This window comes from Rana temporaria, chromosome 5 (genome assembly GCF_905171775.1).
Source record: "Rana temporaria chromosome 5, aRanTem1.1, whole genome shotgun sequence".
NCBI lineage: Eukaryota > Metazoa > Chordata > Amphibia > Anura > Ranidae > Rana > Rana temporaria.
This window is the reverse complement of record NC_053493.1, coordinates 146256812-146282698: the sequence shown is the minus strand read 5'-3', so window position 1 is coordinate 146282698 and position 25887 is coordinate 146256812. Positions and strand designations below refer to the sequence as shown.

General features: G+C 40.4%; 1 protein-coding gene across 1 annotated transcript in view; it reads right to left on the bottom strand.

Moving 5' to 3' along the window:
• KIAA0895 (KIAA0895 ortholog) overlaps positions 1 to 25887 on the bottom strand; it is a 44061-nt gene that overhangs the window by 8118 nt on the left and 10056 nt on the right. The window contains exons 2-4 of the mRNA XM_040353223.1: positions 21401 to 22071; positions 15341 to 15484; positions 11102 to 11234 (exon numbers count right to left, since the gene is read on the bottom strand). Coding sequence (XP_040209157.1) covers positions 11102 to 11234; positions 15341 to 15484; positions 21401 to 22071 — 948 coding nt within the window. The remainder of the gene's footprint in view (positions 1 to 11101; positions 11235 to 15340; positions 15485 to 21400; positions 22072 to 25887) is intronic.

Genomic DNA, 25887 nt, shown 5'->3' with positions numbered 1-25887 from the left:
AAAGGAGAACCTACACATTGTTCCACCAGATGCAACTCTTATTTTATTCAACAAGCTTTAAAAAAATTCTTGTTTGCAAGGATACCACAGTTCAAAATGTCACATACTGTATGTGAGATTTTACAAAGTTCTTCCATTTCAAATGATAAGTTCACCTTTTCCAGAAAATAGCCTATGCAGTCAAGATGTCCAAGTATTAATAACTGTGCGGCTTTGTAATACAGTATGTTCATTTATTTTATCATAATTCATGTAGGCAATTGGGGCCATCTCCCAGAAACCTGGTTGAAAAACACCCAGTTACCAATCCCCACATTCTGTCCTGTTGGTACGTACAGGTACGTCCCTTTGCGCAGCCGTGCCATTCTGCCAACGTAAATGTACAGGCGACGGTCGGCAAGTGGTTAAAGCGGTATTAAACCCAAAACCAAAAATATAATATATTGCAGCTTACCAATCATTAGATGTGTGGCTGCATTCCTTTTCCTTTTTAGTCTTTTACTCTCTGTTAGTGTTAGATGCATTAGCAGATTACTGGCTGGATCGCCAGATGAAGATAGAAGAAAGAAAGCCTAGAAAACGAATGCAGCCATAGCATCTAAGAATTGGTAAGCTGAAATATAATAAAGGTTTGCTTTTGGGTTTATTACCCGTTAATACTGGTTTACATCTAAATGGGCTGAAAAAGTTGTGCATGCACTACCTTTCAGCATCGCCTTTCCTGATTGGTTTGAAGTCCTAATTGGTTACAATTGATAATTTGCAACCCATCTGTTTTTGCAATATATCATTCAGTAAGCAAGTCGCTCTTAGGAACACACAAGATAACAATGGATGGAAGGGGTCAATGAATTTGCAGTGAACATATTCTGCTAAAGCTGAAGCAATATTACAGAATAGAATGACATAGAAGTAAAAATAGAAACAGTGACTACTCCCACATTCCTTCAACGACAACACCCTGGAATGTGCTGGGCAATTGAGGTTTGTTAGTTGAAATAAAAATCTATTCTAATTTATATCCTGGTCACAGGATTATTTTGTCTAAATGATGAAATGGGGATATTAGATAGAAAATATTTAGTGTGTGTTTTCCTGAATGTTTTCAAATAATAATAAAATTCAACCCCAACTGAGCACCAGATGAATATAAAAAGTCGAGATAACCTTAAAAACTTCTAAATGGAATAATGTAACGTATTACCAAAAGTTGCTATCCAAGTCATGAGACAACTGAAGCTGTTACAGGGAGGTGGACTTGGTCTAATTAGGTATTTTTGCATTTGAAAAAACTGGATGAAATGGCACCCCTTTAAAAAAGAACCCCTTTGTCAAGGTTCCTAAAGCAACTCATGATCTCATTGTGTGTTCTGTTCTGCCCAAACTTCCCAATGGAAAACAATGGTGTGTATGCCCAGCATTACTCCCCAGCATGTCATAGCTAAATAGCTCTGAACCAGCAGAAACTATGTAATTAAAGTGGTAGTAAACTCTGTATTACCACTTGTATCTACAGTCAGGGCCGCCATCAGGGGGGTACAGGCATTACACCAGTAAGGGGCCCGATGGTCCCCAGGGGCCCGGTTGGCCCCCTCCCTTTTTTTTTTTTGCATTACACCTGTAAGGGGCCCAATGGTCCCCATGGCCCCTTACAGGCCGGCCGGCCCCCCCCTGTTTTTTTTTTTGCATTACACCTGTAAGGGGGCCGATGGTCTCCAGGCCCACCCTGCCCCCCACCCCAGGGTTTATCTCGCGTCAGGAGAGAAGAGATTACACTTTTTTTCGTCAGCATCCCCCCCCCCCTGGTTCTCTGCTCTGGGGGGCCCTGCCTAAAGCTGTGTAAGGAGCCCCAAAATTTGTGATGGCTGCCCTGTTTACAGGTAAGCCTATAATAAGGCTTACCTGTAGGTAATGTCAATATCTCCTAAACACAGTTTAGGAGATATTCAGAGTGAATGCAGCCAATGACATCATCGGCGCATGCGATCTGAAGGTCTGGCTTACGATGCAGGACCTTCAGAGCCCGCGCCAGAAACTGCAGCTCCCCTGCGCATTGTACCCCCAGCCACTCATGTAGCCAAAGGCCGGAAGATGCGGTGATATTGCAGCGCTGGAAGGGCTTTGTCCCAAGGTAAGTTTCTCATAATGTGCTAGTATGTGATTGGCTTGCAGGATTTATTTATTTTAATGACCAGATATTTATTTGTAAAAAAAATTGAAAGCCATTTATCATTTTCCTTCCACTTCGCAATTACGTGTCACTTTGTGTTGGTTTATCACATAAAATCCCAATAAAATGCATTTGCGTTTTTTTGGTTGGAACATGACAAAATGTGGAAAATTTCAAGGGGTATGAATACTTTTTCAAGGCACTGTATATTTTCTGCAGATATAGAATGTGTGAATGCAGAACATATTTCATTATGACCTCTAGATGGCACTGGCACATCAGTTTCATCTAGTGGCAGTTACACATTTGAGCAGCTGAGAATATACAGTATTCAATTTGACTGAATTTGAAAAATTGAATTCAAATTTCTTTCAATTCGAATGTGGCTAACACATTTTTCACGAGGAAGAATTGCAATATGTTTACGTTTCATATTCGTTTCTCAATTTGAATCAAATTCGACTTTGAATTTCGGTATTTTGGATGAATTTTGTTTAGTTCGTTCGGAGGACTCATATACATTCATTGCTATTGTGATTTGGAATCCGGATAACCAAAATTTTGGCTGAATTTCGACACGTATCTAATCGAATTGTACATGTCTATTTTGAAGGATGAACAGCTTTGCAATTTTCATTATAAGTACACCCCATAGATTTCAGTGGAGAGAGTTAATGGGCTGCAAATCAGCTGCTGTAAGGGAAGTTTGGGCAGAACAGAACACACACTGAGATCATGAGTGGCTTTAGGAACCTTGGCAAAGGGGTTATTTTTTAAAGGGGTTCAAAAAGTTAAGACCTCAGAGCAGTACTGGATCTGGGCTCAGTAAGGGATCAGGTAGCAGTTAAAACAAGGATGTACTGAAAACATGGCTCAACTGCACATTTTTAACGCCTCCAAACTGCAAGTCCAAACAAGCCTAGATGGCAGGCACCCTGTTATTAGTGCTTCCCAGGGATTCTTTGATCTTCCTGCTGGTTGCATCCAGAGATCAGTTGGTTGCCACTGCTGGGGGGGTCAGAGGAAGAGCCAGAGGAGGTGTCATTTGAGGGGAGCAGGGTTGGGGACTGATGCCTGTGATACTGCACGCTCATTGCAGTTTTATGTGTTCATTGGTTGTATTTAGAGATTTTCAAAATGATATTCCCACTTTTCAAGACCAGAGGCCCTATCAAATGTAAAGTTTATGATCAGTACTAAAAAAAATAAACCTTAATATAAAAATCTGTTTTGTTTTTGCCACATAAAATATGAAATATTGCATAAAAATATTGTCTACTATGCAGCCAGGAGGTAGCGCTATAGTCTTCTTTTCACATGTGTATTATTTTCAGCTATGCTGAAAGAAGCCCATTGTTAACAAAACTTAGTAGGGGACATGTATCAAGTCTGTCACACAGAAAGGTAATGCTGAACAGGAGACAGATTTATGATGAAGATGGCTATACATGTCTGGAATTTTGTCCGATTCCTGATGAATCAGCTAAAATTCAAGCTGTAAGTGGCTCTGTTGGCACCACCCAGCTTAACAAAAGTAGATTTTCAATCCACTTTTGTCAAAAGAGCCAGGTAGAAAAATGTTGGCTGAACATGTACTGCAACCAATTAGATTGGGTATTTAGAAGCCTGTTAGAATACACTAGCTTGCAGGGGTGATTCCTTAATTTTCATGCTGTTTAGAGTGATTGGAAGACTCTTAGATTTCTATTGTTCAGCCTACCAACTGAACAATATATATATATATATATATATATATATATATATACACACAAGACTAGTCTAAAATTGCAGCTTGATGCAAAACGTCCTCCCTCTGCAGCTCTAAAGTAGCACTGCAAGAATATAAAAACCTGCAACTGAACACTTCCCAATTGTGCGTTTATTGTGAATAAATATCTGTCTCATCTACAGTGGTAAATGTAATGCAGACCCTTGCAAACATGTGTTAGTTTACATCCTAGGATTGGTGGTGCAAGGGTTTCGCAGATACACAATACCTCTGATACTCTGTGATATTATTTGTATCTTTTATATTATTATGTAGCATTGTTTTAACCTTTCATGGTTAGTCCTCAATTGTGTTGCACATTTTGTTGATTCCAGTTAATATTTTTTAATGGCATTTCAAGTGTCTGTTTCCTTCCCAGTTCCTTCCCAGTTCAGAATTACCACCCTTAGTATTGGACCTTTCCTTTTCCATTCTCCAAAGGCAACTAAGAAATGTAAGTTCCTAGATGATGTCTACATTTTCATCTCCACCAAATGCACTTTTGAATGGCTGAATGTCATCAAAGAACAGAGACTCAGGATGTTTTAAAAAAACGGAAAGAAATTGATGAAATTTGGACGGAATTACTAAAGTGGAAGGATCATAATAGATGTGCAAATATGTACAGTAGAATGAAGAACACCTAATCCAGACAAAAAACTCTCAAACTTTAAAGAGACATCTCAGACTGTCAGAATCCTCCAGTGGTCCAGTAGCCGTTCCTTCACATTTGGTGGCAGCAGTGGGATTTGCTTCCTCCCTACAAGTAATCCAAACCACGCTCTCAGCATCCATTAAGTAGTTGTTCATCATTATAGAATGATCTGATTTCTCCATGGGCCATAATCAGTAGGTAGGGGGCTCTCCAAAAGCCTATGTCCTGGTTGAGTCTGTCACAATAACCAACAATCACATCTCCCCAGATCTCCACACAAAGAATTTGGAGACAGCTGCTCCTACCCCTTTTAGCCAAAGAACCCACCCCGAATCCAGTAATATGGAGAAGCGAAAACCCCTGAAACCCTTATAAGTCCTGGACCCTGTTGGCAATCCCAAAACGGACCATCGCAAAAACATCTGGAAAAGCCCCAAATGCTACCTTGGAGATTGGGATATCCACAAAGCTCCAAGATCCAGATCTCCAGCAGTGGTCCATCATCACAGCTACAGCGAACCTCAGAGGTCCAAGAAACCTCACCAGAACAACACTAAAAGCAATATGAGCCATGATGCCTTACTTTCCACACAAGGAATCGTCAGACACAGATGCTCAAGAAAAATATATCAAAGAGGGAGCTCACCCTAAGGATCCTCCCACCCAGGGAGGTTTTTTAGGGACCCCCTCTCGATGGCCATAAAACGGTATCTAGAAAGACCAGATGAGGTTGTAGAGGAGGCAACAAAAATAATCAGATGCGAGAACTCCATTCCACCCGATCAACCATGAAGATTTTAAATTTATCATCCAGTCCTCCTACAAACCTGGAGCTATCTTTATTATACAAAGGGTTGAATTTCGCCCCTTCCACTCCACCAAACCTCTTTCATTTATTCCAGACAATGCTAATACATTCCTAGATCCTCAAGGGCCTCTTGATATGTGTATCGTAGAAATTTTACAGGAGCTGTGTACCGAAAATGCCTCTTAAGACCTCCTTGACTTGAGTTACCTGGACAAAGACGAATCAAGGGAGATGGTCTACACTGATTTTAAACCACCTTCCAAATTCAACCCGTACCAGGATAAAGGCCCATACGTTAAAACCTTTAATTCTTTGGTTTACAATAAATTCAAAACTATATGCGCACAGAAACCCATGCATAAGAACCTGATGTTCCAAGAACACCAAGCATTCCTAAAATTACAATCCAATCCCAATATTGTCATCAGGCAAGCGGACAAAGGAGGAGGGGTAGTAATATTAAACAAAGAGGATTATATTGGTGAAGCTCACAGAATATTATCTGATCAGAATACCTACATGAAGCTCAAACAGAACAGGCTTTCAAAGAAAAACTAAAAAATCTAGTGGAGAAGGCTTCGTCAAAGGGTATTCTAAACCAAAATGAATCCCTTTTCCACTCCATACTTCTACTACCTACCCAAAGTCCATAAGGACCCTCTTCATCCCCCAGGTAGACCTATTGTGGCATTGATAGATAGATTAACCAGTCAACTGTCAGATTATGTAGATTACTTCCTCCAACCAATAGTTCAATAGCTCCCTGCTTACATACGCTCTCCTTGAGACTATTGATCAATATAAATGGGACAGAGATTACCTATGGATTTTGCTAGATGTAACATCACTATTCACATCAATTACACATGATATGGGCCTCTTAGCTGCACAATATTTTTAGTCCAGACAAGACCATCTGAACCCCATGTAAGCAAAGTTAATTTTGGAAGCAATTGAATTATTCTTATCACAACTATTGAATGGAAAAAAGTTGGGACTTTGTATGAGACATCACAACTATTTTCAGTTTGAGCAAGACTTTTTCCTCTAGGCTCGAGGAACAGCCATGGGTGCCAACCTTGCCCACAGTTATGTGAATTTATTTATGAAATGCTGGGAGGATCTATATATCTATATATCTGAGCTTACTATTCCCTTTTCTCATCATCAGCAGGTATACAGATGATGTAATTGTCATCTGGCACAGAGATACCAACATGATCCAAGAATTTTTCCACTACTGTAATGACAACCATTTTGGGATACAATTCACTCTAGTCACTGATACCAACAAGCTAATAATTCCTGATCTGAAATTATTCCATGACCAAGATGCAAGGATTTGCTCCCGGACTCACTTCAAGCAGACCGCACGAAATTCCTATCTGCATAAGAAGAGTTGTCACCGCACAAAAATGAAAACATTTCCCTACAGCCAATTCTGCTGTTTGAAATGGAACTGCAGTTCTATCGAAAACTACTAAACTCAGAGTTTGATCCTTAAACAAAAATTCTTGGAAAAAGGCCACCAGGAGACAGATATCGATCAAGCTATTCAGAAGTACCTCAATCAGTGAACATGGACAACCATAAACCATCCCCTTCTAAGAAGGGCCTTTTCTTCATCACCCAATTCAACAACAAGCATTGGGCCATCAAGAGTACTCTTAATAGATATTGGGAGAATCTTTTCAGTGACCTAAAACTACTAAAACACATCCCCCAAACCCCAACCTGGTGATTAGGAGGGCACGAAACATAAAAAAATCGTATTACTCCCAGTAGGATTCAGACAAAGAATAAGGACTCCCGGGGGTTCCATCCCAAGGATGTTTTCCCTCACATGGGCACATGTGACGCATGGTCAAAAGACTTTCTCTGATTTCTGGGGCAACTCCTTTAAGATTAAAGGGTCAGTATAGCCAAAGCTCGTTTGGCTGTACTTCTCCTGTGGATCACATAAGTGCAGTTTTTTTTGCACGCCTGTGACCTGTTTTCAACAGAGAGCGGGCTGAAATACGCTCTCTGCTGACGTCACAGAAATCAGTCCGGGCACCGCGTCATTTCGACAATGGAATTTCGACGCGGTGCCCGCTGCGGTGCTTAGCCTTTCAGTAAGCCACTGAGAGCCTGAGATTGCCGCTCCCTGCCCCTCCACATCTCAGCACTCCAGTGAGCGAGGAGGAGCAGAGCTCTGCTCGGGGAGCTGTGAGAGCCAAACCATCAGTGGTGTTCTATTGCTCGGTTCTCAGTGCAGAGGAGCTGGGGGACCGATGCAGCAGTGGACCAATGCTGCATCCTCCTAGGTAAGTATGTAACTGAAAAAAATTAAAAAAATCCCATACTTCTCTTTTAATGAATTTCTTACATGTTCCACCAACTATGTGGTTTATTTATTCACTTGCCCCTGCAAAATATGTTATGTAGGTCGCACTTTTAGATCACTCCATACTAGATTCAAAGAACATAGAAGAAGCCTTAAAAGAAGAATATCCCAAGTTTAGCATCCCACATCACTTCGCAGCTTATCATGACAGGGATCCATCTTTGCTCAGAGTAACAGCGATCCAATCTATATCCAATTCTCTACCTGAAGGAGAAAGATTAAAAAAAACACTGTGCATATGAGACCTTCGTTAGAAGGTCTTAATGAGGATTTGGAAATGAACACCATACTTTAGCTCCTCCCACTTTCCTGTCACCATCCTATTCATCATTCATCATTACCTCATCCGTCCGTATTCATACACCACAGAATATAAATCGATACAAATCCATAGCACACCTTGATAAGTTACACATTACACTCACATAGAGTTTTCTGTTTGGACTGACCTTCGGTCCTTATTAACACCACATTGGCCCATGTCTCTGTATGCCTAGCAATTTGCTTGTAATTGATTTTTACTCATAGATCATTTTGCCCCTCAGTGTATATATGTTATTATTCCCAGCCTCAATACATCTGCGTATAATACAGTAACTTTTCATAAATGTATTTCCCTGACGCTTCGCTCTTTTGTTCCTTGGTTCTATTTGATCAGGATTCTGGTTTCTAGTTATTGTATTTCCTTTTGGGTTCTCCATTACATTCAGGGTCAAAAATATACCTGTATTCTGCCCCATAGTCTTTTCAAATAACTGATTTGAATCCCTGATGTCTTGTCTTATACACAATAATTTATACTGAAAAGTTATCTTTATTTTTATTTTCACTTTTATTAGTTATTTTTTTTATGAATATAGACACCTCAGAAACCATTCACAGATATGATCATCCTTTATCATTTATAGGTTCCCATCTATATGGGAATATCCCCCCCCCCCACACGTTAATAGGTATATGAATATGATAACTTTTGTCGAATGATCCTTTCAGTAGTATTATTTTCCTAAATATAGTATAGTTTTTTATATCTTTTGAAATATCTTTTATCTATAATGCTTGCCATATGATTATGTTCCTGTTTTATTAGTTATGGTTATTAATAAAGGTTTGTTTTTAATGATACAATATATTGTTATTAGTCCCACCGCAGTTTCCTTCACATCCCTGGGTACTATGGGGTTAATTGTGGCTCATATTTAAACCCGGAGGAAAGCTTAGCCAGGAGGCTAATGAAGGAGGCATGGCCTTGCCTCCGAAACACGTTCCTACTGGCCAGCTCACTTCCAGGCTTGACAGCTCTCTGACATCTCTGTGTCATTGAGGCAATTCCCCAGTGTTTTCAAGGCTCCCTGCATCTTCTCCGGGGGCCGATCAAGCTCCACTCCTGCCACAGCATGGATTGGAATTCCTTGAGCAGGACTCATTTGATACAATACATGCCTGTGACCTTGGAAACTATGTGAATTCATTACTTATATATTTTATGTCCATTACCTAAAAAACGGTGCTACACTATTGGTTCTGGTGCCTCTTTCTCCTCATTCCCTTTTTGTCTCATTAAGAGAACTTGTCACAACAACATTATATCACATAGGGACTTTTGTTCCCCTATCTGGCATAAGTAAATTAAAGTAACACACAAGCATTTAACCCCATTTCCCCCACATGTCCTACAAGTTACATATTGCCATGTACTGTATATGAAGTGAGATCAATAATTCTAGGCTCATTATTATTGGTTTACATTAAACTAAAGGCCTGTAGTGGCTTTTGAATTGATACCAATGAAAGATTTAGGGTATGAAAGGTTTAGCCATTTCACAGGTGCATGCAATTCTTGACATGTTGGGTATCTATTTACTCTGTACAACCTCATCTTTAATACTTTATTACTAGATAATATATTGTGTTTGCATGCCATAAAATGAACTGCATTTTTACTGAAATGTTGCATTCCATAAACCGTTGTGCTAATATTGTGTGACATGAAAATTTTAACTACCACTGTTGTATTCCCCAGGGTTTCTGCTTTTAGAAAATATATAATGTTTTGGGGGTTTTAAAGCAGTAGTAAGCTCTTATACGACAAAGCTTACCTGTGGTACAGTAAATATCTCCTAAACTTGCGTCAGAAATATTTATAATTTAAGCAGCCAGTAACATCACTAGCACATGCGTACTGAGCTCTGCATTAAGTGCACACTGAGTGTATCGTCAATTCAGAGCTTGTGAGATTTAGAGATCGTGATTCCTGTGCCCATGCGTGAGAGGGACCTCATCACAGCTCAGCCATTCAAACGGCCGGAGTACACAGACCCGGAAGGAAGACTGAGTGAAGATGGAAACTCGGGCAGCAGTGACAGCGCACCGCTGGAGTGCTTCATTTAAAAGGTAAGACTGTCATAATGTGCTAGTATGGCATTAACTTGCATGGGGGGGTTGGTTGACTACCGCTTTTGCTAATCTTCAGGCCTAAAACATTTTTTATACATGTGTACGAAACGCAAAAACGGCTCTGGAATTGAAAGGATTAAAGTGTCTACAGACATTAGAGAATGTTTGTCTTTTCTGGCTGTCACCTCCACAGCTCTTGTCGATTATCTCTGAACAATTTTGCTCAGATAGTTGATCAGGCAGGATGGTTTCTTTATTGATCACCATTGTTTCCCCTTGAGACAGGCCAGTATCCACAATGCTTCATGCTCCATAGACACAAACATACAGATTCTCCCGATGCAAGTGGGTGTTCTTTTAAGAAGGGTCCTCCATTGAATAGTGCCCGCACATGCGCCGGACTAGTGATATGACCATGGCGCATTCGCACAACACACGAGGCATTTTTAGACGGGAATATCACGGACACTATTAAACGATATTCGCAGAGCGGAGGGATACCGTAGTTCTCATATTGTGCCTCGCTGTTGCGGGGTGGGGTTTCAGTCTGCTCAAGGTCGCCTTTTGTCATTGTTACTTGGCGGCTTTAGTGTCTTAAACCAGCGCCTGTTGCCTGTGTGTAAGGCAGGCTGCAACACAGACAAACCTGCCCTTCTACATAGCCACAAGCCACCCTGCAACAGTGAGGCATAATGTAACAACTACGGTATCCCTCCACTCTGTGAATAGCTTTCAATAGTGGCCGTGAAATTCTCTCTCCCATCAAAAACTGCCATTGGTGATGCGCGGGCACTATTCAATGGAGGGCACTTCTCAATACAACACTGGCATACTTATCAGCTTAATTGTAGATGCATGCCTGGCCATCATATTATGTTAGTCAAGCTATACCTCAGAGATCAGAAATTAGGACCTACCAATTTCATGTCTGAGCATCCCTTCAAGCCACTGTTCCCGTGCAGTAGAAATGTTAATGGTCAATGTTGGACGTCCATTGACAACTGTCATGGAAGCTCTTGAAAGTAAATCCTCTGTAAGGTGAACTACAATCTGGAACACAGAAAGCAAGAATGTCAGCCTGCATTCCTGGCAGAGCAATTTACTTTTCCATAAATCTTTATCTTCAGGATTGGAGGAGCCAAAATATTTATCTTACTGTATATTGACTGTCAAAAGCAGCACGTAAGCCCCAGTAGGAATGGGGATAATTTGCTAAGCAGCCAATCAGTTCACGTACTGATAAGGAGCATGCTGATAGGAGGAGAAACTGTGCTGCTTTTCCTTCACTGTTTAGTCTCAACCTGGTCTCGGAGAAAGTAAAATGAATGATGCTGGCCATTACTCAACCTGGAACACTGAGAAAAGTTTATGGTGGAAAATAAGTATTGTGGTGAAAAGCTTTAGATTTGGCTTTAGTTCAGTTGTAAACCATGCTATCTAGCTTTTTTTTTTTTTAGCTTTGGATAACGTGGGAAAGGGTTAGGGAAGAGTTTTTATTTAGACCCAAATCCCTCTCTTGGGTGATCCTATGGTGATCCTCCAAATGGAAGCACCTGCATTCACTGAGCCAGTCAATAAGCAAATCCGCTGAGGGTGCAGTCCTCAAAGGTGACCAAAGTTCCAGAGTTTAAAAATATTATTCACTGGGAAGCCCCATATTGTACACTGAGAATGCCATCAAAGCTCTCACAGGGCACTGTGGTCCAGAGGAGGTTGTTTTGCTTTGGAATTTTCTGAAAAATAGGCCCCTATGTTTACAGCGTTATGGGCTTGGGCTGATGTATGAGTAAGGTGTCTATGGTTTTGGAGTCTTCACCTGGTTATCCGTAATGGGACTGGATCCTTATTATTGAAGGAAGTACACATGTTCTGCAATACGATCTCCTCTGGACCACAGTGCCCTGTGAGACCTTTGAGGGCATTATCAGTGTACCATATGGGGCTTCACAGTAAATGCTACTATTAAACTTGGTCATTTTTAAGGGCTGCACCCTCAGCAGAGGAATTTATGTACTTTGGATTTTCGAATGACTAGCTCAGTGAATGGAAGCGCTTCCATCTGGAGGATTACCATAGGATCACCCAAATTGCAATCATTATAACTTTATTAATAGAGCATAACTATAGAATGATTTACATATTATGGGTAGGGGTGACCATGTTTTTGAGAGAGGCAGGCGCATGTTTTTAATGTGTGTTTATGTATGGGTTGTGTTATTGATGTGGTTTTAACTCCGATATGCAATGTAGTAAAGTAATATATTTTATAGTAAGTCCAGTGAGTCGTCGAAATTATCTTTTTTAATTGTCTTTACTTATTTACATGTAAGAGAGGGAGTTGAGTCTATATCAGGTTTATGTTGATAACGTTTTTTTTTTTGCTATTTTTCAGTGGTAACTTCCCCCATCTCTTTACTATTTACAGTATATATATATATGCAGTATTGATTTGTGTGATTTTATAAGAGGGGATTCGACCTTAACCTCCCTGGCGGTAAACCCGAGGGTGACTCGGGGTTGGTTTTCAATGCTAAAATCGGTATCCCCGAGTCACGCTCGGGGTGGACGTGCAGCGGCGCGGCTTACCTTTCGCTGGATCCACAGGCAAATTACTCACCTTGTCCCTGGATCCAGCGATGCCACCCCGCTGTGTGAGCGAGCGGGACCTCCTCGCTCGATTCACAGTCCCCGTGTGCCGCCGATCTCCGTTCCCTGCGACGTTACGACGCACGGGAGCGGAGAACGGCGCCAAATTCAAAAAAGTAAACAAACACTTTACATACAGTATACTGTAATCTTATAGATTACAGTACTGTATGTAAAAAATACACACCCCCCTTGTCCCTAGTGGTCTGCCCAGTGCCCTACACGTACTTTTATTAAAAAAAAAAAATGTAATTTCTGCCTAAAAACTGTAGATTGTCCAAAAGTGTCCCTTTATGTCAAAAATGGTTTTAGATCAGCTAGAAAACAGCGATAATAAATTATAATCACTTGCAGAAATGTGCGATAGCGATTTGTGGGGAAATTCGTCATAAAAAAAAAATAATAATGACAGCGACAATTCTGCAACTGAGCAAATTTCAGTGATTTTGAGTTGATTACATTATTGAATAATTTTTATTATAATTATATTATTATTTGTTATAATTATTTATAATTATTTATTATATTATAATTTATAATTTTGTTTTAAAAAAAAAATCATACCCGGGATGCCTACAAGACTCTTGCTTGGTCAGATTTAAGTGAGTTATTTCTAAAAATTACAGGCCTACAGTATAAAACGCCAAATTTCCTTGCAAAATAATTGTACCGCTTTTGGTACGTAATTCCAGACAGAATCATACCGCCAGGGAGGTTAAGAGACATAATAGGTTTTTGTGAAGGGTTTTTATTGCTGTCTGTTTCCTTGCTGAGACAATTCCTCATTCTATTTGTTCCTTTGACTATTATAACCATAACAGAAAATGAGGGGAAATCCTTTGTTTTAGAGTTTTTACCCCAAAAAATTGGGCAAAACTTACGATGGGAATTCCTGTTCTGGGCACAGAAGGGTATTACTCCTCATATTGGAGATATTTCCCCTAATTTACTATGGACAGGACATAAAGTAAAGGGACAGGAAACTACTAGCTAACATAAATTTTCAACCTTAGCTACTATATCCAGAAACTAAAAAAGTTGTGGCTTTGGATACTTTTAAAGGACTATCCAAGAGAAACTGAAGTCTATGGGCTAGATTCACAGAGAGATACGACGGTGTATCTCCTGATACGCCGTTGTATCTCTGACTTAGGCCGGTCGTATCTATGCGCCTGATTCATAGAATCAGTTACGCATAGATATGCCTAAGATCCGACAGGTGTAACTGTGTTACACCGTCGGATCTTAACTGCAATTTAAAAATGGCCGCGGGGGCGTTCTCGCTAATTAATATGTAAATCAGCGAGATACGCCAATTCACGAACGTACGCGGGCCCGACGCAGTTTGTTACGACGTCTATGTAGCGGTTTTCCCGGCGTATATTTACCGCTGCTTCTATGAGGCGCAGCCAATGTTAAGTATAGCCGTCGTTCCCGCGTCAATTTTTTTTTTATACGTTGTTTGTGTACGCCGATTCTCAAACCCGATCGACGCAAGTTATGCTCACGCCGAAACCACTGACGTCCTACCAACGTCAGTGGGAGCAATGCATGCCGGGAAATTTTGCGGAAGGCTCATGCGCATTTAAATCGGCGCGGGGACGCGCCTGATTTAAATAGTACACTCCCCCTAGCCGCGGAATTTGGAATTCCGCCGGGGGATTTACGATCCGCCGCCGCAAGTTTGGAGGTATGTGGTTTGTGAATTACCCACTTGCCTCTCAAACTTGCGGCAGCGGATCTTAAATCACATAGATCACGCGGATCTAAAGATCCGCTGATCTATGTGAATCTAGCCCTATGTGGCTATTGTTTTTGATTATGTTCTGTAAACCACTGCTCCTGTTGAAGTTCCCTAAGGTGTTGAATACATTCTCTTTTGAATATTCAAATCTCTTGTTTTGCCACGAATTTGAAGCAAGACTCTGATATAATCTATTACACTACACAAACTTGGGTTGATTTACTAAATGCAAATAGACTGTACACCTTGCAGGTGCAATTGTTCCAGAGCTTGCATTCCTGCAAAGAACAGTCCTACTGAGTCTTCCTTCCCTTTTTTAGAGTCCTGTTGCTCATCACATTGACAAGTATTACAGGGACTATTCTCTTGGAATGACATCTTCATTCACCAGGTTTACAGAAGATGTGTTGCATACTTCCCAACATGTGCCTTAGGTCTACAAGTACCTTTTAACTACATTTGACATTGCTTGTAGTATTCTACAAGCTGGTATATATTACAATTTGAGCAATTCTTGCAAGGCTCACTTTCCAGTATTGAATTCAAGCAGGCTTTAAATCATTTATACTATAAATTATTAATATACTTTAAGATGTTTTCAAGTTACAACTATTCATGCTTAATATAGCTTGCCACCACTTTTTGAGCTTGATCATGATCTCAGAAATACCAGGGACCTAATTTTGAGGCTTCATAAAGAGAAATTAGTGCAGTTATATATACACTAGGAAGAAATAATAAGCATTGCAAATATTAGGCCACCTACTTCACCCAAGCAACCTTCTTTTTCCATGTATTTTCGAACCTGGAGCCATATTCGGCTCTTTGGAAGCAGACTACCTCCTGTGGCTTGCTCAAATTTCTCATAGCTGCCGTATTTTTCCAGTGCTTTCTTCATGATATTAACTGCCTGTGCAAGAACACAACATTATACCAATGCTGAATGCAAAACAGCTATTTTTAAGATTGTAAAAATAACACATGTTTAACACAATAACAGATTGAGAAAATGAAGAAAGGAACTGCAAAGAAAAGAAAAGCGGGGGCGCATTGTAAGAACTATAAGACTGCAGGGAACTGGTGAGATCAATTGTTATTCTTAGCAAAATGTATACACGATGGGTGGTTCAGAAAGAGATCATCACTTTAGTTACAATTGCGTATAATTGCTTAACTTTTTTCATACATGATGCAGTAATGGGCAAATTGAATGCTACTGCTAACAATATCTCATTATGTACTAACACTTAAATTGTGTTGGTAATGTAGAGTCGGCTACTGAATCTGGTTTGCTGCTTTGCTTTTTTTTTATCAGCTGTCTTTTAGGAAACCATAGGTGCTTGCATCATACTTCCATACCCTCAGGTACTTATGAGCTGGCAGAACAACTGCAACCACAGTTTAGTGGGGTATATCCACACAGGCCATTGTCAGTCAGTACATGAGAGTGAAATGGGAACAGAGAGTCAAAATAAGTATGGCCTGGGTCGGGCGGGGGATCAAGCCACCCAATTGGATACAAACTCAAGTGGTAGACTGGAAACGTAGTCAGGTCCAAGTCATCGGTCAGTAAATAGGTCATTAGTCAAGCACCATAAAATAAACTAAGAGCACATGTACTTGTCAAGAGTTATAACAAAGAGCAGGTGCAATTATCTGAGTTATGTTATTTCAAGAGCTGTTGTGAGAGTTAAAGAAACAGGACTGAATGTAAGCAAATAAACATTGCTCTACAATGGGTCACCAGACTAAAGGGACCAAAAAGAATGCATGTACGTGTGTAAAAGAACGTTTGGGAAGCAAAAAGAGGAGAGAAGCAGCAAACATAAAGCTTCAGATGTCCATGCAGGATGAAGACTGCCCAACGGAAATATGAACTGCATCTGACCACCTGATGCAGAACTGTTCCATAGACAGGCAACTAAGGCTGGTCATAGATGGATAATTTTTTTGAACAAAAAAAGAAAACAGATACCTTCCTCCACTCAGTTGGGGTGGATAGAGAAATCCTGCCCGTTAAAATTTTGTATTCTGACAGTGGAGACTCTCCGCCCCCCCCCCCCCCCCCAGAAGGTGCCAATTATGTGGCTCCAGAGGGGAATATGAAACAAATGAGCAGAAGTTCCACTTTTGGGTGGAAAGCCACTTTAAGAATAAAATGGAAAAACATCTTCGCTCATTTTGATCACAGCTTTTGATGTGTATTTACTTCCCTGTTCCTGGAACAGGAAAAACAGTCTAGTCTTTCCTACACATCACTCTCTGCTCTGGGTGTCTGGGAAACATTTGGAATGCTACCGTGCCCTTTTACTACAGTTTTGTAACTCCCTCTGTTGTCACTTTACAACCATGTTTTTTTCTTCTGCAGACTTGATGGCCTACTTGCAAACATAATGTGCCATCTGTGCTTCACTGTTCTGGCTTGTTTATGGGATACTTATGTGACATTTCCCATTTACCAAACAAGATGTCATAGAATGATAGTTCCCTAGCGTACCATTTTTCAAGCTTGTTTTGCTTTAGTTAAAGTACTCTATGGAATTTTCATTTCATCTCCCACTTCTCATATTTTTAATTCAGTGTTTGTGCGGAGTATAGTTTACTATCACTCATGTCCCAACAGCACATAAACAAACTGTTAACAGGTAGCTGAGTACAGAGTACTAAGCACAGAGATATACGATAGAGGGTCAAGATTATGACATGAGTGTAGTGTTCATTCCTCCCAATCCTGCCCTTTCAAGAAGGGAGTCCCTGCTCCTTGTTAGCAGTACTGGAGGCTTCTTGTGTACATCTTGTGTACAATCAACTTTACACCTCTATGGTTCATGCAACAATTCTATCTCCGTACTCCTTTTTAAGTAAGCTGGGTATACACATTCAGTTTTTTCAACCAGTGATTTGAAAAAAAAAATTGACAGATCCCTTAATCGACGCAACGATGTGTGATGTCTCTCCCGCTATACCAGGGGTCTCCAAACTTTTCTAAACAAAGAGCCGGTTTACTGTCCTTCAGACTTCAGGAAGGCCAGATCGTGGCCAGCGGGAGTGTACATTTTTCTGCCATCAGTAGGAGTAAACATTACCACATTAGGTATTAGGTTAGAGGAATAGTGCCCAATCTTTGATATCATAAGGAGGAATAGTGCCCTATTATTGGTGTCAGTGGGAAAAATGGTGCTCCATTGTTGGTGTTCGATGGCAGAATAGTGTCTTGTATCAGTGGGAGGATCAGTGCCCCAAGGGCCGGATAAAAGCAACCATTCGGCCCCCGAGCCGTAGTTTGGAGACCCCTGCGTTATACTATGCAAGCGCTCATTGAATGCTGGTTTTCCATTTAGACTGTTTGACAGAAGCTGGTCATTAAACGTGCTTCTGTTGAACAGACGGCGGTACACATGTACTGAAAGTCAGCTGATTCCTGCGAAATTGGCCGGTTTTCGATATGTGTGTACCAGTCTTAAAGGGGTTGTAAAGGTACAATTTTTTTCCCTAAATAGCTTCCTTTACCTCAGTGCAGTCCTCCTTCACTTACCTCATCCTTCGATTTTGCTTTAAAATGTCCTTATTTCTTCTGAGAAATCCTGACTTCCTGTTCTTATGTCTGTGACTCAACACAGTAATGCAAGGCTTTCTCCCTGGTGTGGAGTGTCATGCTCACCCCCTCCCTTGGACTACAGGAGAGTCATGACACCCACTAACACACAGCTCCTTTCTATATCTGCAATGTAGAGAGCATCCTAACTCTCCTGTAGTCCAAGGGAGGGGGCGAGCACGACACTCCACACCAGGGAGAAAGCCTTGCTCTACTGTAGGAAGTTACAGACGGAAGAACAGGAAGTGAGGATTTCTCAGAAGAAATAAGGACATTTAAAAGAAAAATGGAAGGATGAGGTAAGTGAAGGAGGATTGCACTAAGGTAAAGAAAGCTATTTAGGGAAAAAAAATTGTACTTTTACAACCCCTTTAAGTGTTGCAATCCCCTCAATCCAATCAAGATGAGAACACACACAGTTGTGGCAGATACACACCCATACAGGCAGAACAGACAAACACAGAAGGTAAGACACACACACGTTCACGCATAATATGGGCAGATACACATATGCGCAGTTAGGGTAGACAAACACACACAGTCAGGGCAGGCATATACGGTCATAGAAAGGCATACACAATCAAGGCAGACACACTTGAATACCAAAAAGCAGCCAAAGCAGGCATACACAGTTAGGGCAGACAAAGTGAGCAGAACAAAATAAAACTGGAGAGCTCGTGAAGAGGTCTCTGTACTAATTATTCAATGTTAATACAGCGATCTCTCCACTGTTCTATGGTGTTCTCACAGGGGGGCTGCCCTCCGCCAGAACACACCAGTCAGTGCTTGTAGTAATTAGCTAAGTGTGCTGATCAGATGACAATGCTGTTTTTTCAGCATGCTTGTTTGACAGAAGCCGGTCATGAGATCAGCTTATGTCAAACAAGGACCTATACACATGGGCCGAATGTCGGCCTGTTTCTACTGTACCAGCTGATTTTGGTTGATATTCGGCTTGTATGTACGGTGCTTAATAGTCAGGGCAGTGAGTCCTTGGCTTGTAGTGTACTGTAACAAAATTGGAAATTGAAGCACCACACCACTACTGAGAGGTCCAGATAAAACCTTATTCCAATAAGAGTCGGGGGGGACAAAAAGTGTTTCGGGGGTCCAAGAGCACCCCCTTCATCAGGGCTTGATTGACAAAAATGTGAATAGACTATAAGTGAACTGGACCTTCAATGTTATTTTTGAAGTGTGATGGTGAGCACATGCCTTGCCAGCAGCTGGTTTGGCATGCAGTCCCCTGACTTTTATTGGACTAATGTTATATCTGGACCTAATGGCAGTGGTTTGGCACTTTAGTTTCCATTTTGTTACGTTCACATTTACAATCAGAGCAAAACACACATTTATAGTGCTACATAATCTACATAACACATACTGTAAATAAATTCATTCACTCATTATTCCAAATTTTATATTTAAGAAATATTTATATTTAATATATTATTAAATATTTAAGTAAAAACTGATTCTCTACAGTGCATATGCAGCAATGATTTCTCTGGCACCAGAGGATAGGGGTTGAGTCTGTTCAATATCAACACACCTTCATCTTCAATTAAATTCTAATGGTAAAAGCCTTGCATTGACAAGGGAACCATGCATGGCCTCTAAACATTGCATTTCTTTCACGTTAAATTATGATTTTAATTACTAAAGATCTTCTGAAAGGATATGAAGGTGTGCTGTTGTCATATCCTATCACCTGTTTAAATAGATAGCGGAATCTGTCTTGCCACTTCTGCACCTGTAAATTTAGTGGTCTACAAAACCAATTGGTTTGAAATTTCAAAATTCATCCTTAAGCTGCAGAAGCATGCATATTTACCAACAATAAATTGTGTACAATAATTCCATAAGCATTCGAAAGATTTAACCTTTTGCCGACCATGTAACGCATATATATAGCTGCAAGGAGGGCAGACTTTAACACCCACATGCCACATACTGTATATGCATCCATGGTGGCCAAGGTTTCCATGCTGATAGCGTGCTCACTGCACACTCCCAGTACTGAGACTGTGCTATCACAGTCCACTCCCAGTCTCTGAGAGAGAGATGAAGAGACGGGCTCCCATTTATTTGACCACTGTGGCAGCCAATCGAGGTTATCATATGATTGGGAAATCCATCCCATCCATCTGTGTAAAGACCCAGTGAAAGGGCCACCCAGAGAGGGAGAGAAGGGGTTAAAATACCTACAATAAATATACCAATATACTCCAAAAAATGTTTTGGGTGTGGTTCCACTTAACCAATATGTTTAGCTTATGTGTGGTCATGTATTGATTTCTGATGTTTATTAGACACGTGCACACTGAAATATTTAGTTTCGGAATTTAGTTTTCGTCCAAAAAACGAATTTATTTAGTTACTCCCGAAATTTTTATTTATTTTGTTTCGCTAAAAAAATGCATTCGTCCAAAAATTCGAATTGATTGAGGTCGAATCTGTCATTAAAGGCTTATGGTGTCTGTCGAATGTTCTATGAAGATTAGACGGAGCAGCTAAACTGTAATCGCAATCGTACATTTCCGGTCGAATAATCTGCCTACAAGCTATAGAAGAATTCTAATGTTGTATGACTAGTAGTAATTATATATTTATAAATTATTATTACTAGTCAACGAACATTCAAATTCTTCTATAGCCTATGAGCCGAGCATTTGACCGGAAATGTACGATTGCGGCGTCGTACAGTTTAGCTTCTTATCGGATCTTCTTAGAACTTTCGACAGACACCATAAGCCTTTAATGACAGATTCAATGTTTGTATGTTTTTCGCTGCTTTGTCGAATAATCGCTGTTCATGTCGAATGGTCTAACCCAACACTGTCTCTATAATCCCGAATCTTTCCTCTCTATATAGAATAATCTTGGACTAATAGAGTTAAGGTTAGGCACATTCGACCGCAGGTTATATAGACACAGATCGTTATTATTACCGTCACGTTGAATCTCCTATCTATATCGAACTGTAAATAAAGCATTTTTTATGTCGGATCTTTCGGATTTCAGATTTTGCTTGTTCGTTTTCGTTTGTGAAATTAATAACGAAAATACCTGAAATTCGGACAAAAATGCATTAGGACGAAAACGAATGCACATGTCTAATGTTTGTACAGTATTTTGTCTCTTGTCAATTCTAGTTTTTGCGTTTATAATAAATTCATGCTGTTTTGTTGAAAATCAGGTATATATAGATTTACGTAATGTGATTCATACCTGTTTAAGGAATCTGTCTGAGGCATGGCTGTGTCTAGCTAACACATTTGGCAGTGCAGGATTGGCATACTCAAACTGAGGGTTGTAAGTAAACGCTGCCTTGAAAAACTGGATCTTTTCCTTATCCACATTTGTAGGCTTTATAGCATTTAAAATGCAAAACTTCTTCCCTGGAAGGTCTTCTTTCGCAAGGGATTTTGACACCCGGGTGTCTTTTCCTGTGGTTAACACTTGCTTTCTCTTGACTTTGGGTTTAGGCCGAGGAGTAAACCCAAGGCTGTTTCCTGACACAGTAATACTTGATGGACATTTATGGGTGACTGCTTTTGTTCTGGAGATAAAGGTTGACATGTTCCTCCTGGTATATAACCAGGCATTGTTTTGTGAAGAAGGACAGACTTTGTGGTACTCCTTGCTTTGTGATGTACTCAACACTCTGCTCCCCTTCCTCCTTTTTTTGTTGTGACTTAGGAGTAGATCTTTTTGAACCTGTTTCTTTTCTTCTTGACTTTGAAGAAGGACGTTATAGCTGCTGGTTCCAGTTGTGAATGTATCTCGCAAAATAGTCATAGACAGAACCTGTGCATCCTTTATCTTCTCTCGGGTTACAACCTTTTCAACATTTAGAACTGATTTTCTTGAAAGTTCCTTTTTAGGCCAATGAAGTGTCTCTACAATAAACACAGACAGAGTAAATATAGTGATTAGGTATATCAAGTGTAATGTATGTTGGATGTGTCTGAATTTCAAGAAAGCAGTTCAATTTACATTTCAAACACATGTAGAGGAAATGTTCTTTCTGCCAAAGGATCTAAATTTAATTCAGACACCGCTGCCTGTCGGCACTGTCAGATCCTTGACCTCCATTGCAACAGCAGCACTGCTTGGACAAGAACACTAAAAACACACCCACATATTTGTGATTGGGCAATGCAGGGGCAGAAGTGCACCAATGAGATCATCTCTTTCATCATGATAGCATGCTTATGGTCAGTACATTGATATGCAGGTGGTTAAAGAAAACTTTCTTCAGGTACTAACTCTTGTTATATTTAAAAATAAAATGTGTAACAATGATTTCAGTAAAAAAAAAAAAAACTGTATTACCTGGTATTGCTTTTATCTGCCTAAAGTTTTTAGTATTTAACTAGAAATTAGTTAATTACCATATATTCTTCAGTAGAAGCCTAGTTTTTCAGTCCTTTTTTTAAGGCTCAAAATACCCCCCTCGGCTAATACTCGAGTCAGTGTACTTGAAATTCTTGACTGGCTGCGGGCGTCCATTGTTTAAAAGTCGCGGTCTCCTCCTGGTCCCTTCCGTGATAGGCGTTTCCCAGCAGACTCAGATCCGCCTATCACAGACGTTCTCTCATCCTCGGACTGAGTTTCCCAGCAGACACTGTGTTCAGTGTTCCGCCAATCACGGACGTCCAAGGATGAGAGAACGTCCGTGATAGGCGGAACTGTGTCTGCTGGGAAACGCCTATTACGGAAGGGACCAGGAGGAGACTGTGACTTTTAAACAATGAGTGGATGCCCGCAGCCTGTCAAGAATTTCAGGTACACTGACTCAGGCACAGTGAGGCTGCAATGGGCACAGTGAGGCGTGCAAATGGGCACAGTGATGCCTGCAAATGGGCACAGTGAAGCTGCAAATGGGCACTGTTGACCCTCTTTTCTGCTTACAGTAGCTGCTGCATTCTCACCCTAGGTTTATTCTCGAGTCAATAAGTTTTCCCAGTTTTTTGTGGTAAAATTAGGTACCTCAGCTTATACTCGGGTCGGCTTATACTCGAGTATATACGGTAGTTAATACTGTTGCCATGTTTTTAAATGGATATTTTGTAGACATGTGCACAGAAAAAAAAAACTTTTTTTTTTTGTTCCGTTTCGTATCGTTCCGTAGGTTCGTTCCCGTTCGTTTTTCGTAAGACGCCCGTTTTCCTGTTCGTTCCCGTTCGTTTTTCGTACGACGCAATTTTTTCGTATTCCGATCGTTTCGTATTTTGGTTACCGTTTTATTTTCGTACATGCGGGATGGTTCGTTATTCTGTTTAATTCATGTTCGTTACTTGTTAGACAATAATTTTCGTCATTTTGTACTTTCGTAAATATATCGCGGGATTCGCGGCACTTTCAACACGCGGCTCATCCATATTAACTATTGTTAAGCCCCATACACTTGGTCAGACTTTTTTTAACAACAAACATAAAAACGATCGTTTTACCGAACGTTCGTTCGTTTTTATACTCCATCAGAAAACCATTTTTGGGTTCCAGGTTCAAAAGTCTGGCCAACTGATCTCTCCCTTCAGACGAAAATCCACAGAAAAGTTTATTTGGCTTTACTGTACTACTGTACTCAGCACAAAAGAGAAGCTGCTTCACTAACTAACTACACTCACTGTCCATTCAAAAAAACGAAAATTACATCTATAACAAAAGATTTGCATTCTGTATTTTGAAACCAAATTACGAACAGAAAAAAGGAATTCAGAATACAGAATACAAATCTTTTGTTATAAGATGTCATATGAACATACAAACAGAAAAAGGATTCAAACAAAATACAGAATGAAAATCTTTTGTTAGATGTCATATGAACATACGACTGAAAATCAAAATACGAACAGAACAAGGATTCAAACAAAATACAGAATGCAAGTCTTTTGTTATAGATGTCATATTCGTTCTTTTGCCGTTTTCGTTTTGTCGTATTTTCGTCGGATCGTTCGTTCGTATTTGCGGTTGTTCGTTATGCGACTCATTCGTAATCCCGTCGTTTTCGTATTTTGGTGCTTACATTTTTTCGTATGTACACATTATTCTGCGGGTACGAAAATAACATTCGTATGAACGGGAATGCACATATCTAATATTTTGTTCTGTTTACAGGTCTTTGTTGAGCTATATGAAGTCTGCTATTTGCTTGCTGATTTAAAAATGAACTCTACCTTTCTGACCACGTTTCATGTTAGACCCATATTTAGACCAATCCCCCCCCCCCCGACCCCTTTCGCTTATAAAATACAGGTATAAAATACAGGTTTGAGCAGATCTGAAATTGGCGTGGCTGTGTGTGGCTTTACCCGCACAGATGTGTCATTCATTGATAGGAATCTATAGTTCTGTAGTTCTCAATGGACAGTGACATCATCATACTTATCATTCCTTCATGCTTACTCAAGACCCTTAAAGTGATACTAAACACACACTGTTTAATTTACATTTATTGTCACTTCTATTTCTGTACGTGGATGATGGCACTGTAATTATTTAAATAAAAAGAAAGTACCCTTTTCCTAATCGACATACAGCTGTCACATGACCCAGCTCTTTCCCAGTCTGTCTGCAGGGAAACATAAGCAGGAGGAGCTTCTAGTCCTCTGCTGCTGGTCACATGTTCAAAGTAAAAGAAAAACAGCATTTGGAATACAGAGTAAAATAAATAATTAATATCAATAAACTTTTTAAATTGTCATACAAAATATATAATTGAAATCAAATCTTTATTATTTTGGGCAAATAACATGGTGTGGGCAGATTTCTGCCAGTCACAGGCTGTGTCACGTCCCTCCAGCCTGTGTCTTGGAATAAGAGGGAGGCGAAGCCTCCGTCAATCTACAGGTAATATCCCATCCCCATTGTGTTTAGCTGGTTAGTGGGCATGGAGGAGGAAGAAGGTAGTGGGTTGTCATTTAACACTGTGTGCCATATGCCCACACATGTATCACTCTATATTCACATGGGTTGCTCACTAAAAAACTGAGCATGTACAGCTGCAAAATTCTTAGCTGTATTTGGGACATGGGCAGAGGTGGAGATAGAGAGCAGCAGGATCAACCATTGTTTTTTTTTGCAGAATACAGAAAATGAATCTCATAGTGACTTAGTGAGTATGAGCAGTATGAATACACTATTTATTGATAGTTTTTTATGATGTGAGTTTAGTGACACTTCAATTGAAGGTCGTTACCTCCAACTTCAGTTGGACACCTTGCAGTCTCCAGCCCACATTTTACTTACCTGAGCCCCAAATCTCTGTGGGCGCGATCCCGTGTTGCTTTCCCCAGGTCTTTTTGGCTCTTCATTGGATGATTGATAGCAGCTCAGCCATTGGCTCCCGCTGCTGTCAATCAAACCCAATGACGCGGCCGCCGGGGGTGGGGCCAAGTAATACAATTGGCATCCATGAACGCCGATTGTATGGCACGGGGCGCGCCCGCAAGGTAACCCCCTCGGGAGACAGCTTCAGAGGGGTTAGCTCTTGCATGGAGGAGCCGCAAAAGATGCCGTGGGACCCCAGAAGAGGACAATCGGGGCAAAACAAACTGCACAGTGGAGGCAAGTATGACATGTTTTTTTTTTTTTTTTGCGGAACCTTTACAACCCCTTTAATTGAACAAGCTGAAGTTAGAAGCCGATTGGCTAACATGCACAGCTGCACCAGATTTTGCACTCTCCAGTTTTAGGAAATCATCCCCACT